The 14,486-nt window shown below is 38.5% G+C and overlaps 1 protein-coding gene across 3 annotated transcripts in view; it reads right to left on the bottom strand.

Moving 5' to 3' along the window:
* Positions 1-2,016: 2,016 nt before the first annotated feature.
* LOC124804854 (discoidin domain-containing receptor 2-like) overlaps positions 2,017-14,486 on the bottom strand; it is a 923,862-nt gene continuing 911,392 nt past the window's right edge. For all 3 annotated transcript variants that reach the window (XM_047240882.1, XM_047240630.1, XM_047265604.1), the window contains one exon: positions 2,017-3,724. In XM_047240882.1, the coding sequence (XP_047096838.1) occupies positions 3,572-3,724 (153 nt within the window). In that variant the 3' untranslated portion in view covers positions 2,017-3,571. The remainder of the gene's footprint in view (positions 3,725-14,486) is intronic.

Genomic DNA, 14,486 nt, shown 5'->3' on the forward strand with positions numbered 1-14,486 from the left:
TTAACTACTACTAACAGCGACAAACACGCCACCACCGGTTGCATGCACTCTACCCTTTCTAAACACCATGTGTGCCTTTGTAAAAATTTTGGCAGAATTTGTCTCTGGCTTCAGCCAGCTTTCCGTACCTATAACGATTTCAGCTTTGGTGCTTTCTAGCAGCGCTTGAAGTTCCGGTACTTTACCAACACAGCTTCGACTGTTTACAATGACAATACTGATTGCTGCTTGGTCCCCACATGTCCTGACTTTGCTCCGCACCCTTTGAGGCTGTTGCCCTTTCTGTACTTGCCCGAGGCCATCTAACCTAAAAAACCGCCCAGTCCATGCCACGCAACCCCTGCTACCCATGTAGCCACCTGCTGTGTGTAGTGGACTCCTGACCTATCCAGTGCAACCTGAAACCCCACCACCCAATGGCGCAAGTCGAGGAATCTGCAGTCCACACAGTCGCAGAACCGTGTCAGCCTCTGATTCAGACCCTCCACTTGGCTCTGTACCAAAAGTCCGCAGTCAGTCCTGTCAACGATACTGCAGATGGTGAGCTCTGCTTTCATCCCGCTAGCGAGACTGGCAGTCTTCACTAAATCAGATAGCTGCCAGAAGCCAGGGAGGATTTCCTCCGATCCATAACAACACACATCACTGGTGCCGACATGAGCGACCACCTGCAGATGGGTGCACCCTGTACCCTTCTGGCATCCGGAAGGACCCTTTCCACATCTGGAATGACTCCCCCCCCCCCGGTATGCACACGGAGTGCACATTGGTTTTCTTCCCCTCCCTTGTAGCCATATCCTGAAGGGGCCCCATTACGTGCCTGACGTTGGAGCTCCCAACTACCAGTAAGCCTACCCTCTGCGACCACCCAGATCTTGCAGACTGAAAGGCAACTTCTGGAACAGGACAAGCAGCCATGTCTGGCTGAAGATCAGTATCAGCCTGAGACAGAGCCTGAAACCGGTTCGTCCGACAAACTGGAGAGACCTTCCGTTCAGCCCTCCGGAATGTCTTTCGCCCCTGCCACACCTCGAGATGACCTCCCACTCTACCACAGGTGAGGGATCAGCCTCAATGTGGGCAGTATCCCGGGCAGCCACAGCCATAGTCCGATCGGGGGATGCGTCGGACGAGCTGGCCATCCCCGACAAACCCCCGTCTGGACCCCTAGAGTGATGCCCATTGGCAACAGCCTCAAGCTGTGTGACCGAAGCCAACACTGCCTGAAGCTGGGAGCGTAGGGATGCCAACTCAGCCTGCATCCGAGCACAGCAGTCACAGTCCCTATCCATGCTAATACTGTTGTGCAAACAATGCCTGAACTAATCTACAGAGAGCACAAACAATTCAGCACAAAATTTAAACGGTTATTAAAATACAAGACTGCCTAGTAAATGCAGTAGTGCTGCTACTTGCGCACTGCTGACACACTGCTCGGTGGCAGAAGGCTAACTGTACTGTCAGTAACGTACAAAGACTATTTGAAAGAAATAAACAAATGACAGACGACTACGTGACTTTACACGCCACAGATATTAAAATGCAAATCTGCCCCTGCTTATTAGGAAACTACATAATGATTTGATGGATTTAACTAAACAAGTACTCTAAGAACACTCAAACAAATTTTCAACTTGACTACTACACTTATATGAACGCTAAATAGCCACTTGTTGCTACTTGCGCACTGCTGACACACTGCTTGGCGACAAAGGCTAACTGTACTGTCAGTAACGTAATGGCCTAGCTTGAATTTGTCAGGTCTCCATCTAGTAGAGACACAAAATTTAAATTTGCAATATGCAAATGAACTGCCTATGTTTTAGTTATCCTGTTGCTGAGAATTATTATCGTATTTACCTACAGCATTGAAATGTACATTGTAATTGACACATCTAGGTGAAACAAGTACCACCTATTATCCTTTCTTTTTAATTACATCAATTTTCATATTTTCAAAATCAATATTACTGATATTGAACAGAAGAAACAAAATGAAAAAGAACGCACCAGAAATACCATCCATTCAGAAATATATTTTCCAAATAGGTTTTCATCAGTTTATCATTTCAGTAATAAAAATCTGTAATATCTGAAAAAACAATAACTAACACATTTTGTAAGTCAACATCTTCACATTAGGAGATAGTTCTCTTCAACAAGTGCAACATGTAATTGTTGGTCCAAGGAGATCAAGCCAGCTCATCACCATTACAAACTATGCACAATAGAACAAAACCTGTACATAACATTTTGTAAATTTACATACATCCATTGTTATTTTACAATACACAGTTTTAAAACATTCTCTTAGTATAAAATTACTTTACATTTATTTACAAGCATTTATAACATTTATTATTTTGTATATTTTTATATTTATAAGAGGCACATGAAAGAAACGTACACTGAGTAAATTCTGACAAGTATTTCTTCCTGATCATATGGAAATGGAGATTATTATGAAAAAGTGTCATTTTTGTATAAGAATGTAGTTACACTTTGTGCTGCCTGACATTACATTTACAACAGCTTCAGAATAGTGCTTCATACCCAGTGGAAAACCAGTTTTCAAGAGGAAAATCTATTGTCTCATTGTGAAGAAAGAAGGCACAAGGACAGTTCATATCATCTACCCTTTTCTGGTATTTATAAAGGAATGTCAGTATGCACTGAGAAGGGTTTTTGGTATTTCTCATTATAATCCAGTATCCTACTCATTTTTTTCAGTATGTACTGCTAATAGATTGATGATCACTGACAACTAAAAGGTTGATTAAAGAACATATTCCATCACAGAACCCATTATGATACTAAAACTGGTAAATGGAACAAAAGTTAATTATAATTCAGCCCAAGGGACCAATTTCAGTGTAATACATTGTCATAGAAAACTGAAGAAGACACTGATATAGCAAATACTAATTCAGATTATTTTTTGGACAAAGAAATTAATGCATTGTACCTCATCACAATGCTGTGACTTTTTGAACATTGAATAACACCAAAAAAATTCCTTCTAATAGGACTGATAAAAAGTACAAAATTTTTTTACCGAACCTGAAGTTATTGTTGAGGAGTCCCGTAAGACAATACTCTAATATCACTGAATAATAATGAACTCACATGATCCTTGCCAAACAGACAATCATAGCAGCCTTCTTATATTAGACCCAAAATAATCTGTAGTGAAATAACCCTCTATACAGTAAAACAGTACTCTTATTACTGACGTTAATGAAAATTTTCAAAAGTTACAAAAAATTTCAGTCTTATTGCAACTCACATCAGGAAATGAATGCCACAACACAGCAGTTTCCAACAACTTCACACTGTCTGTCTATCAATACCTGTAAACTGCTTATTTAGCACTGTGCAGTGGGTATCAGATCAAATTAATTTTATGGTGTGAACATCTCACATTTTATGCTATGAGATGATTTTTGTCACAACACATTCTGGTTTGTACCCAACCAGGCTTCTTTGGGTTACTTTGAGCAGATCATATAATTATATTTACAGCTTTCAAATTGCTGAAACACTTTAGGCACGGACTCAAAAATTTAAAATGTCAATTCATTTCTGGCTTGTATCCAAGATTTTTCCTTTGTAGAAACAAATAGATTTCTTGAAAGTTTGGTCGGTCTGATTCATTCCGTTGCCAACATTCACACATTAGGTCATAAATTTCTCTTGGACACTTTATTGGAAGAGGCAGAAGTACCTGTGAAAAAAGAATAAAAGTTGAAACAACAATAGCGCACATTATATACATAAATTAGCTGAAAAGGTAAAGCAAGAAACTGTAATGGAACTGATATATATATATGACACCAAAATAGTCACAAAATATTTGCATAATTCAGAAATGTTCTAGAGATACTGTTCTCTATTGATATTGACTGGAAGTATTGTCACATTTCAAGCACAATCAAATCCAAATCTGAATGCTGGCTTGTCAGTGACGTAGAACACTGAACCATATTTATGACCGACATCAACTTATATCCAGAACAGAACTGATTATCTGGGTGGAGAGAGCAATTATTTATACAGACATCGACTCTTCCAAAATGCTAGGCAACCCACAGCATACCAGCTAGTGACAGTAATCATTACACCACAATACATGCACCAAAGCTTGCAGCAATATGACAGCAGCAAATAATCTGAGGCTGGTTTAGTTCAAGGAGTCTGCAAACCGAGACACCTCAAGTTGTTGAAAGAGTGTAGAGGAGTAGCTGTTACTAATGATAATCCTTGAAATAAGCATTTACATCTACAAAAATATTGTATCACCACTGTAGAGTGCATGGTGGAAGTGTGCAATTGCAAGTTATTCCCTTTTCCGTTCTATCTGCAAACAGAGTGAGGGGAAAAAATTAATGCCTGTACACCTCTGTATCAGCTCTAACCTCACTTATATTCTCACAGACCTTATGCAAAATGTGTCTTGGAGATAACAGAATTTTTCTGCAGTCTCTTGGATATACTGGTTCTAAAAACTTGATCAGTAACATTTCAAGAAAAGTGTGTCTTTTACCTCCCAGGAATTCTGATCTGCAAGACAATTATCAATTCACCATACAAAAAATTCCTCATTGCGTACTTCTGCACTTAGATATGTTGCAACAAAACAAGTTAATAATTTATTCAGTCATATAATCTCAAACGGTCCCTAGGATAATAAAATTGTGGGACATCATACAGATTATTCACCTGAATTCATCAATTTTGCTTAAAGTCTTGTAGTATTCTCCTGGGAAATAAAATGTACTTTTGGTCCAACTTAGTTCAAACTTGTCTATTAATTTGGTAGTAGGAAAGACTGTGAGAACTCTAGCCAGAACATCATTTAAAATCAGAGCTGCAAATGTTGCTGTTGTATAACAACTAAGATAGTATTTTGATTTGATTCTAGTATTGTACTGATGTATTTCACAGTTTAAGTTTGACAGCATTGTTTTAGCAAACAATACTATTGTTAAATTGCAGGGTGCCCCACTTCAAATGTTTAGAGATGTGCAGTAGCAGTGTGTTTCATTTATTTGAAGCATCAACTTTGCTTTGCAATTTTCTGGGATGTAATTGACGTATTGTGATGCAATTAACACCATTCTATTTGTAATTTTTCATGTTATTGATTACGTAAGAAATATTGTGGGCTTTTCATTTAGAAAATATTTTAAATCCTATTTTAAAAAATAAAAAATATTTCTACCTCTTACTCAAATTTGACAAGAACAGTGTGTGTTATGCAGCTTTTTAACATACAGATATTCCTACAAGGTTTAATGATCATGTTTATTGCAAATATGTTGTGTAGAAATTTACATTTGCTTACATTCTAGAATGTCTCATAGTATTAATTTTCATGATCCCATCTTATGTTCATACCAGTGAAAGTCGTTTTTCAATATCTATTTTTATTCCACAGATATTTGCACTGAAACATTTAAGTGGGCCGCCCTGTAGAGAATGTTATAATGGTAAGCAGATCCATGACACTCTGAGTCCTGCACCATAAATAATTTCTGCAATTTTTTCCCTTTTACTGAACTACTAGTGATATATTTAGACTGCCAATGCTGATGCACCCCATATTTCTACCTCTTACTCAAATTTGACAAGAACAGTGTGTGTTATGCAGCTTTTTAACATACAGATATTCCCACAAGGTTTAATGATCATGTTTATGGCAAATATGTTGTTATTTTCTAATACAGTTTCTGGCTAAACCACATCTCTAGTTTTTTCTTTTTAAATTGTGATTACATTATATTTATCATTTAATTCTATTTATGTAATATGCATACTGGTATCATTGGATACAGACTGAATATACTTAGTAAGCAGTCTGAGGTCAATACTGTACCACATGCGTCACAAGCAAACAATAACTGCCAGATTATGTTTAATCTACCTGTTATTGATGGTTTGTGACACAGACTGATCTTTATTGAGTTTCTGTGTAATGTAGTTGAAATTAAATGGGCAGAAAGTGTGATGTACGATTGCAGGCTTGTATGTGAAATTTACTACTATCAACAAACACAGTTTCCAGGCCAAGGAGCCTATTTGTATGTCCTACCTCGAATTCCGTTAGAGCAACCCTTTATAGTGTTTATACTTAAAAGAGTTTCACTGAAATGTGTACCTATTTATTTATTATTGCAGTTGTACAAAATTTCCATTTGTCATAAGCTTTGTGTTTGCACACATTGTATGTATCATCTGCCTACAACACATTATTGGAACTTTCACCATTTTAACATCATTTGCATAAACCAATAAGAGAAAGGGTTATCGTACAGTCTTTTGGCACTCAAATAAAAGTTTTTTTTTTTTTTTTTTTTTTTTTTTTTTTTTTTTTTTTTTTTTTTTTTTTTTTTTTTTTTTTTTTACACATTGACACTTGACACTTACATCAACTAATAGCCAGTTCCTCTAATCCAGACTGTTCCAACTCTGTCCCAAGGGGAATGGACACCTGAAGCTAGTCCTTTGGGGAGACATGTGGTATATGGCCATACTTCACTGCATCCAAGCCTTGTTTTGTCGAGTTGTGGTGACATCCTTTCGTACAAACTTCACAACTCATGGCAAAAAAGGCAAGCTAGCTGCGTATGAAACCCTGCTGCCAGAGCTGCAATACTGCTGAAGCATTATGGTGGAAGACCCCAGTTTGCCACAGTGGCGAGCTAAATTTCCTCATGCTGTGGCTCAGTGCTGTTCTAGCCTGGTCACTTATGTGACTGAAGGCAGAGCCCACTCACAACAAAGCTGAGAGTAACCACTACAGGTACTTGCCACTCAAACCCTAGTAGTATCTTGTCTTCAACTACTGCTGATCCTGAGATGTACTCCACACCCACCACTAGTCCATGTGGGACTTATCAACTTTGTCTGCATGTAGCCATATTGTACATTAGTCTATCAGCCACTGCTAGATCTGACGATACTGGGGCCTGAGCCAATGCCACCAAGAGGAGACCACCTCCACATGACTTTGGGCAGTCCCTGGGCATTTCCAAGAGAGCTTGATTTGGGATCCATGTGCCTCATGTCTGACTGACTGCTGGAGCAGCCGGCTGTACAGTACAAGTGCCTGCTTCCTGCAAAATGCCTGCTGTCAGTTCCGCATTTGCATGGCTACGCTAGCTGCTGTCACTTTGCTGAGGCAGCACTCCTACCTAGCGTCCTCACACTGCCACAGCCAAGCATGCAATCATGTGCAATGCTGAGTTAACAGCCACTGCCTTTGGGTCTTTGCATGCCACTGTCTATCTTTCTATGAGAGTCTTACTGAATAAAGAACCTAAATGACTATCCCAGATACTGGGGCACGATACTTCTGCCTATTCACAGGTTTCCTATCTAACAGCTTCCAGGGCCAACAAAAATTTTATTTTCAATATTTCACACAATTATTGACCAAACTTAAGGCTCTATAATGTAGTCCTAGCCAAATTATTAAGAGGTATAACCTTATGTTAAAAGTTTAACACAATGAGACAAGTACTACAGTTAGAAACTGTGTTTGCCTTGATGCAGCATATCTGATGGTGCAGAAATGAGAATGAGAGCACTTAGTGACTTCCATCAAACTTAACATACAATTTGAAAACTTTTTCTTGCTGACTCTCTCACAAAATGATGAAAGGAAAAATGTTTATCACTTACTACTTTTCCATGTTTTAATTTATTACTTCTTTGCGTCTAACTCTATTCACAATACACTTTGGTTACAGCATCTACATATATCACTGAATGTACATCCAAAATTATATCTATGTACGACACAGAAGATATGACATCACAAACATTGAGATGCATGATAAACTAGATTCACTTTAAAATGCAGCACAAATTACTCAGTTTATATTCATCCTGGGTTTCATAATGAGAGAACATAGCAAACTTCAAGGATAATTTCAAAACTTTCCTGAACTTTTTCTTGGTTACATGTGTAAAGCAAAATATTTAACACATTAGCTCATTGTAGACAGAAGTTTTAAGCTGTTTTCTGCAAGAGAATTTGATTCTTTAAAGGATTGGTGTTTACTGGTATTATTGCTAACTGAGCTCCTGTTATTCGATAAACACCAGTTAGATGATAACACAGAACCTATCAACCTGGACACACCATGCTGAGACAACTAACCAGACTGGCATTAACGGTGTGCACACCCTGACACCATTACTGTTACAAGCATACAGCCTTTATCACTGATCTAACAAGAAATTGAAATAACTTAGATTAATACTTCAAGTGAATAATGTACTCATTGTTGCCATGTTCAATAAAATTAATGCAGTCGTGAACAAACTGCATCTATTTGAAAGGCAGCTTAGTACAGGAAACTTAATTTTTTTAAATGTCTTTCATCATAACAATTACTTCAGACATTTTATGGTTTATCAAAAAACATTGTGAAACTGTCACAACGCTGAGAACTTATGTGACCTAAAAAATGAAGTGAAATTAGTTAACATAAGGTTTTCTGTTGAACCACATACTGAACCTTTGTAAATGCAGTTAAATATGACTGATTTATAAAATTGCACTCTTCATTAGTACCTGTGCTGCAGCAGTTCAAATTTGTTATGATAGTATCATATCATGAATGTATAAATTTTTTATTTGGGACTACTACAGGGCTATTACAAATGATTGAAGCAATTTCATAAATTCACTGTAGCTCCATTCATTGACATATGGTCACGACACACTACAGGTATGTAGAAAAACTCATAAAGTTTTGTTCGGCTGAAGCCGCACTTCAGGTTTCTACCACCAGAGCGCTCGAGAGCGCAGTGAGACAAAATGGTGACAGGAGCCGAGAAAGCGTATGTCGTGCTTGAAATGCACTTACACCAGTCAGTCATAACAGTGCAACAACACTTCAGGACGAAGTTCAACAAAGATCCACCAACTGCTAACTCCATTTGGCAATGGTATGCGCAGTTTAAAGCTTCTGGATGCCTCTGTAAGGGGAAATCAACGGGTCGGCCTGCAGTGAGCGAAGAAACGGTTGAATGCGTGCGGGCAAGTTTCACGCGTAGCCCGCGGAAGTCGACGAATAAAGCGAGCACGGAGCTAAACGTACCACAGCCAACGGTTTGGAAAATCTTACGGAAAAGGCTAAAGCAGAAGCCTTACCGTTTACAATTGCTACAAGCCCTGACACCCAATGACAAACTCAAATGCTTTGAATTTTTGGCACGGTTGCAACAGCTCATGGAAGAGGATGCGTTCAGTGCGAAACTTGTTTTCAGTGATGAAGCAACATTTTTTCTTAATGGTGAAGTGAACAGATACAATGTGCGAATCTGGGCGGTAGAGAATCCTCACGCATTCGTGCAGCAAATTCGCAATTCACCAGAAGTTAGTGTGTTTTGTGCAATCTCACGGTTTAAAGTCTACGGCCCCTTTTTCTTCTGTGAAAAAAACGTTACAGGACACGTGTATCTGGACATGCTGGAAAATTGGCTCTTGCCACAACTGGAGACCGACAGCGCCGACTTCATCTTTCAACAGGATGGTGCTCCACCGCACTTCCATCATGATGTTCGGCATTTCTTAAACAGGAGATTGGAAAACCGATGGATCGGTCATGGTGGAGATCATGATCAGCAATTCGTGTCATGGCCTCCACGCTCTCCGGACTTAACCCCATGCGATTTATTTCTGTGGGGTTACGTGACAGATTCAGTGTTTAAACCTCCTCTACCAAGAAACGTGCCAGAACTGCGAGCTCGCATCAACTATGCTTTCGAACTCATTGATGGGGACATGCTGCGCCGAGTTTGGGGGGAACTTGATTATCGGCTTGATGTCTGCCGAATCACTAAAGGGGCACATATCGAACATTTGTGAATGCCTAAAAACACTTTTGGAGTTTTTGTATGTGTGTGCAAAGCATTGTGAAAATATCTCAAATAATAAAGTGATTGTAGAGCTGTGAAATCGCTTCAATCATTTGTAATAACCCTGTATGTTGTGAATAATTTTCTTTTGTCTTGAGAAGGATAAAAGTTGTAGATAGATCCCAGCACCAGGCCCAACGCTGCAGCAGAAAGGGCCTGGGCACCAAATATTTTGTCACTTGCAAATGAAAACAAATGTCATGTTACACAAATGTAATAAAATTGCTTACTTGAATTGTTCCTTTATACATCCTGTTAAAATCAGATAAATGTAGTAGTAGTATCCTCACTCATTACTATTGTCCTGAGCAAAGTGTTGGCAACCCAGGCGTGAGCTGTTTGCTGGAATCTGCCCATATGTGAGCACTCAACCTAGAACAGTCTAACCTTATGCCTATATTCCACAAAGTTGCAAGCAACACGTCGATTTTTTTTTTTTTTTAAGTCAAGGCATACAACAATAATACATTTGCTTTCCCCTATAGTAATAATTATCCCATTAATTGCCCATGTAGATGTTGGCTTGTTTTTCCTAGAGACATTCTGAATTTGAAATATTAAACTGGGTTTACTCAGAAAAGTCTGTAACCAATTGAAGATGACTTTCCCAGTTACTGTAGATGTATAATAGTCTACTAGCTACAGAAAACTGGCTAAAACTCAAAATTGACAACAGTCAGATTTTAGGGATGGATCTAAGAGTATATTGAAAATATATCTAATGGTAATGGAGGTGGTGTATTTGTCACAGTAGACGAAACTCAAAGCCTCAGAGATAGAAACTGGAGGTGCATGTGACATTGTGCGCAAGACTGATATTAAGGATGGGAATAAACTCATAATGGATACTTCTGTGAGCCACCAGATTCACCCCCCCCCCCCCCCCCCCCCAAATGGAAATGAAAATCTTGGAGGAAACCTCATCTCCCTAGTACATTTGTTCCCCATCAAAACTATCATCACTGGAGAGAACTCAATCAATTGGGATTGTTGCAGTTTTGCAATGGGTTGGCATAACAAGATAGACTACAAAACAATAGTAAATGCTTTGTATTAGCAGTCTAGATGGTTTTGCAGTATTACATGTAAGTCCAACATTATTGTTTTAAATAGTCTTTCTTGGGTCTACTTAGAGCCTCTGTTGGATCTTCCTCACCTTTATTTTTATAGTACTTTGGAACATCTGGTTCTTTCCAAATGTAAATTATCAGTGACAACTGACATCATTGACTTTGACTTCTATTGGTAGTTGTGTCAGTAGTAGCCCTCACTGCACTTTCAAACACAGATTAAGCCATTTAGATAACATAGGACATTAGACCTTGTAAGTAATTATATATGAGTGGCTCATGCCTGATGTTGTTAATTCACATGCCAGGAATTTAATTTTGGTATTTAGAATTATGAACTTAGTATAGCACAGTTCTTATAAAGTTTTGTACAAATGTTCCTTTACACAGAAATGGACCTGAGGATGACCCTGAATGTTACACAGCTGGTTCTACCAGTCTCTTAAGTGACTGCAATAAAACAGGTAATATCACACATTAGACTCTCAATCAATTTTACCAGCATTTCAACACCTCAGTATATTTTAAATTGTTTTGAGTGTTTTTTTCGGTATGCACACTGAAAATGATATCAGTGACCACAAGGCAGTTGAAGCAACAATTATTTCTGAAATTCAAAGGGGAACCAAACCAAGTAGAAAGATTTATATATTCAGTAAACTAGATGAAGATGCTGTAGTGTCATATGTCAGTGAGGAATGTGGAACAATCAGCTATGGGTATGGGCATTTAGAGAAACTGTGGCTCAAGTTTCCAAGAATAGTAAACCAAGTACTGAATAGATATGTACTTAGCAGAACAATTTGTGATTGAAAGTGCCCTCCACAGTACACAGTCTCTGAAAGAAACAGCATAAGTATAAAACAAAGTGTGGAGCAATTGACAGAGGTGCTGAATGAAATACATTTAGCTGTCAATTCAAGAATCCTTTAATGGCTACCTTACCTGAATGCTGTCAAAACACACTGTAAGTGGCACAAAAGATGGTGTGCAGACACTCATGGCTAGCTGGAGTTGAAATTGAGGATAGCAGAGCAAGAGCAGAAGTGCTAAACTTTGTTTTCAGATGTTCATTTACAAAGGAAGATGTAACGCCGGAAATGCATATCCTCGTATTTCCATCTATTGTACTATAATTTTTTTCCTTATTTTGTTACCTGAATATATGGCGTTTCTGTGTCTTTGTGTATTGTAATTGTTTTACTATTTGTATATATATGCATTTATGTCGATGTATAATTGGTTTGTTGTGTAAAGATTATTTGTATTTTTACGCTGGGTCTGGCCTAGGGAAACTATGCTATCGAACCATTACATCGATAGGTCGTGTGGAGAACCAAAGTATTTAGGATCTTTGGTAGTGTTAACTCTGCCGCGTGGAGCACGGGCAGAGCAGAGTCTGCCTGGAGTAGCAAGTGGAGCAGGTGTGTTGTGTTACGCTCCCGCGAGTTGTCGCACTTTCGGGGTTTGGCAGCATGTACTTGCGCTCGACTTGCTATGATAGTTTCTGACACGGTGTCGCGGACGGGAAGCATTAGCTGGCGCACATCAAGAGCCCGTTTCGCCTGGTGACCGTGTCGAGAAGGAGGCGCGCCAACATCCAGCTTCTGCAACAGCGACGGCCGACAATGAGTGACTGTCGCCACCTCCTCGATCGACGGCTTCAAACCTTCAATCAACCAACAAGGAAGACTGGAAGCACGTAAAGTTTTAGAACTGTATGGCAGACCTCAGCTTTTAAAACTGTTCAAATCACAAAATTACAGCAACGTAGCATGAACCTTTGGTGCTCATTGTCCCAATTGCATTACCAAGCAGGGTCCCTTCCTTTTCCGGAATGAACCCGAGTGTCGTTGAAATTCAAACGCCAGCATTAAAGCAATATTACTCTATTTCACTGCTTTAATTTCAAAGTTCAGTGTAAGTATTCATAGCTGGCTACAATATTTAGATTGCACAAGCACAAATTATGAGTGCGAGTTTTGTTACCATATTTTAGCTTACCTGTGACTACAGCTCAGCTTGGTACGTACTAAATTTTACTGTTGTTAATTGTTCAGAATCATTTAATTCAAGTTCAAAGTTAAATCTCTTATTTCTAAATTGCATAGATTCAAGTAGCTTTTGAAATGATTATTGAGGTAGTCCAAGACTAACCGTATTTTACTGAATTTTGATGTGCTTCAGAAAGAAAGCTCACTATTAACTTCAGTCACTAAATTAACTTTCGATTTTCCAGTTTTATTAATTCTTTTGCTAAATTAAGTCAGAGTGTAGTGAAATTTATTACTTCTGACAAACTTTCAGTTTTCACACTACACGTGTCAACCTTCAGTTGCCACGCTTCTAGTGCTAATTATATGTGTAATAACCTTTCTTTTTCAGTTACTATAGTAATTGTCCTTAGGACTGGCGACCGTAATTTCCCCCAAATCTCAAATATCTAATTACCGCTAGTTAATTGTTAATGTAACGGCCGCACATTTACTTTCTTTATTAACTTTACCCCTTTTCAAAATTAATTTCCACCAGTTTCATTTGCATTTTTCCTTTCATTTAGATGTAACCCTTTCTCCCCTCTTTACCGACAAATTAACTTCGTTGACGATTGCTTTTCCCAAATTCCCATTAGGTACACGCGGTTTAATTTTTCACTGTCATTAAGGTCGATAAGAGAGGGGGAGGTTACAAAGATTCAGGAGTAATGCCACAGTTTAATTCTCACTCTACTATATAGATAAGTGATACATATACGTATTAGTGTCAGTGGTGTTGGAAAACAGCTGAAATTGCCACAATTGAGCAATTCTGCTGAGTAGACCTCTCTTTTACTATAATATAATGTAGATCCTTGAACAAAAAGGTTTTGCCCAGGAGTTGACACAATCATCTACAAGAAGGGTAGCAAAGTGACCCATATAATAGCTTTGAAATCCACCTGTTGTAGAATCTTAGTACATATTCTGGGCCCAGACCTAATAAGGTACCTCAAACTGAATTACCTACTCCCTACATATGGAGCAATCTTCAACTAGCATCTAGAATTCGTAAGTGATAAGGAAACTATTTGAGATACTGAAAAATTTCAAAGAATTATACTCCAAGGAATCAACAGCACTGCAAATTTTGTACAGAAAACACAGCAACATTCTTTAGTAATTCTGAAAAAACAGTGAATGAATTTGAATTAGCAGGAGTGAAAGTAGGGAATACTTGAGCTCTTTATTGGGGACTTCATCAATATTTTGAAAGAAGATCAGACAGTTGAATGTAACTTCAGATGATGAATTTAAAATACAATGATGGAAGGTAAAGTATAAAACCCATGAAAAGAAAAATGGTACAAGCTACTAGGAGCAGTTGTGTAATGTATATGGCAAACCAGGACTTCTGAAGAGTGACTGTCACCAGTCAGGAGCGTGCAGAGATTCATGGACATGTTGTGGACATCATCAAGGGGGCTGTCACAGCAGTTGGCAACATGGG

This window comes from Schistocerca piceifrons, chromosome 1, assembly GCF_021461385.2.
Source record: "Schistocerca piceifrons isolate TAMUIC-IGC-003096 chromosome 1, iqSchPice1.1, whole genome shotgun sequence".
Classification (NCBI taxonomy): domain Eukaryota; kingdom Metazoa; phylum Arthropoda; class Insecta; order Orthoptera; family Acrididae; genus Schistocerca; species Schistocerca piceifrons.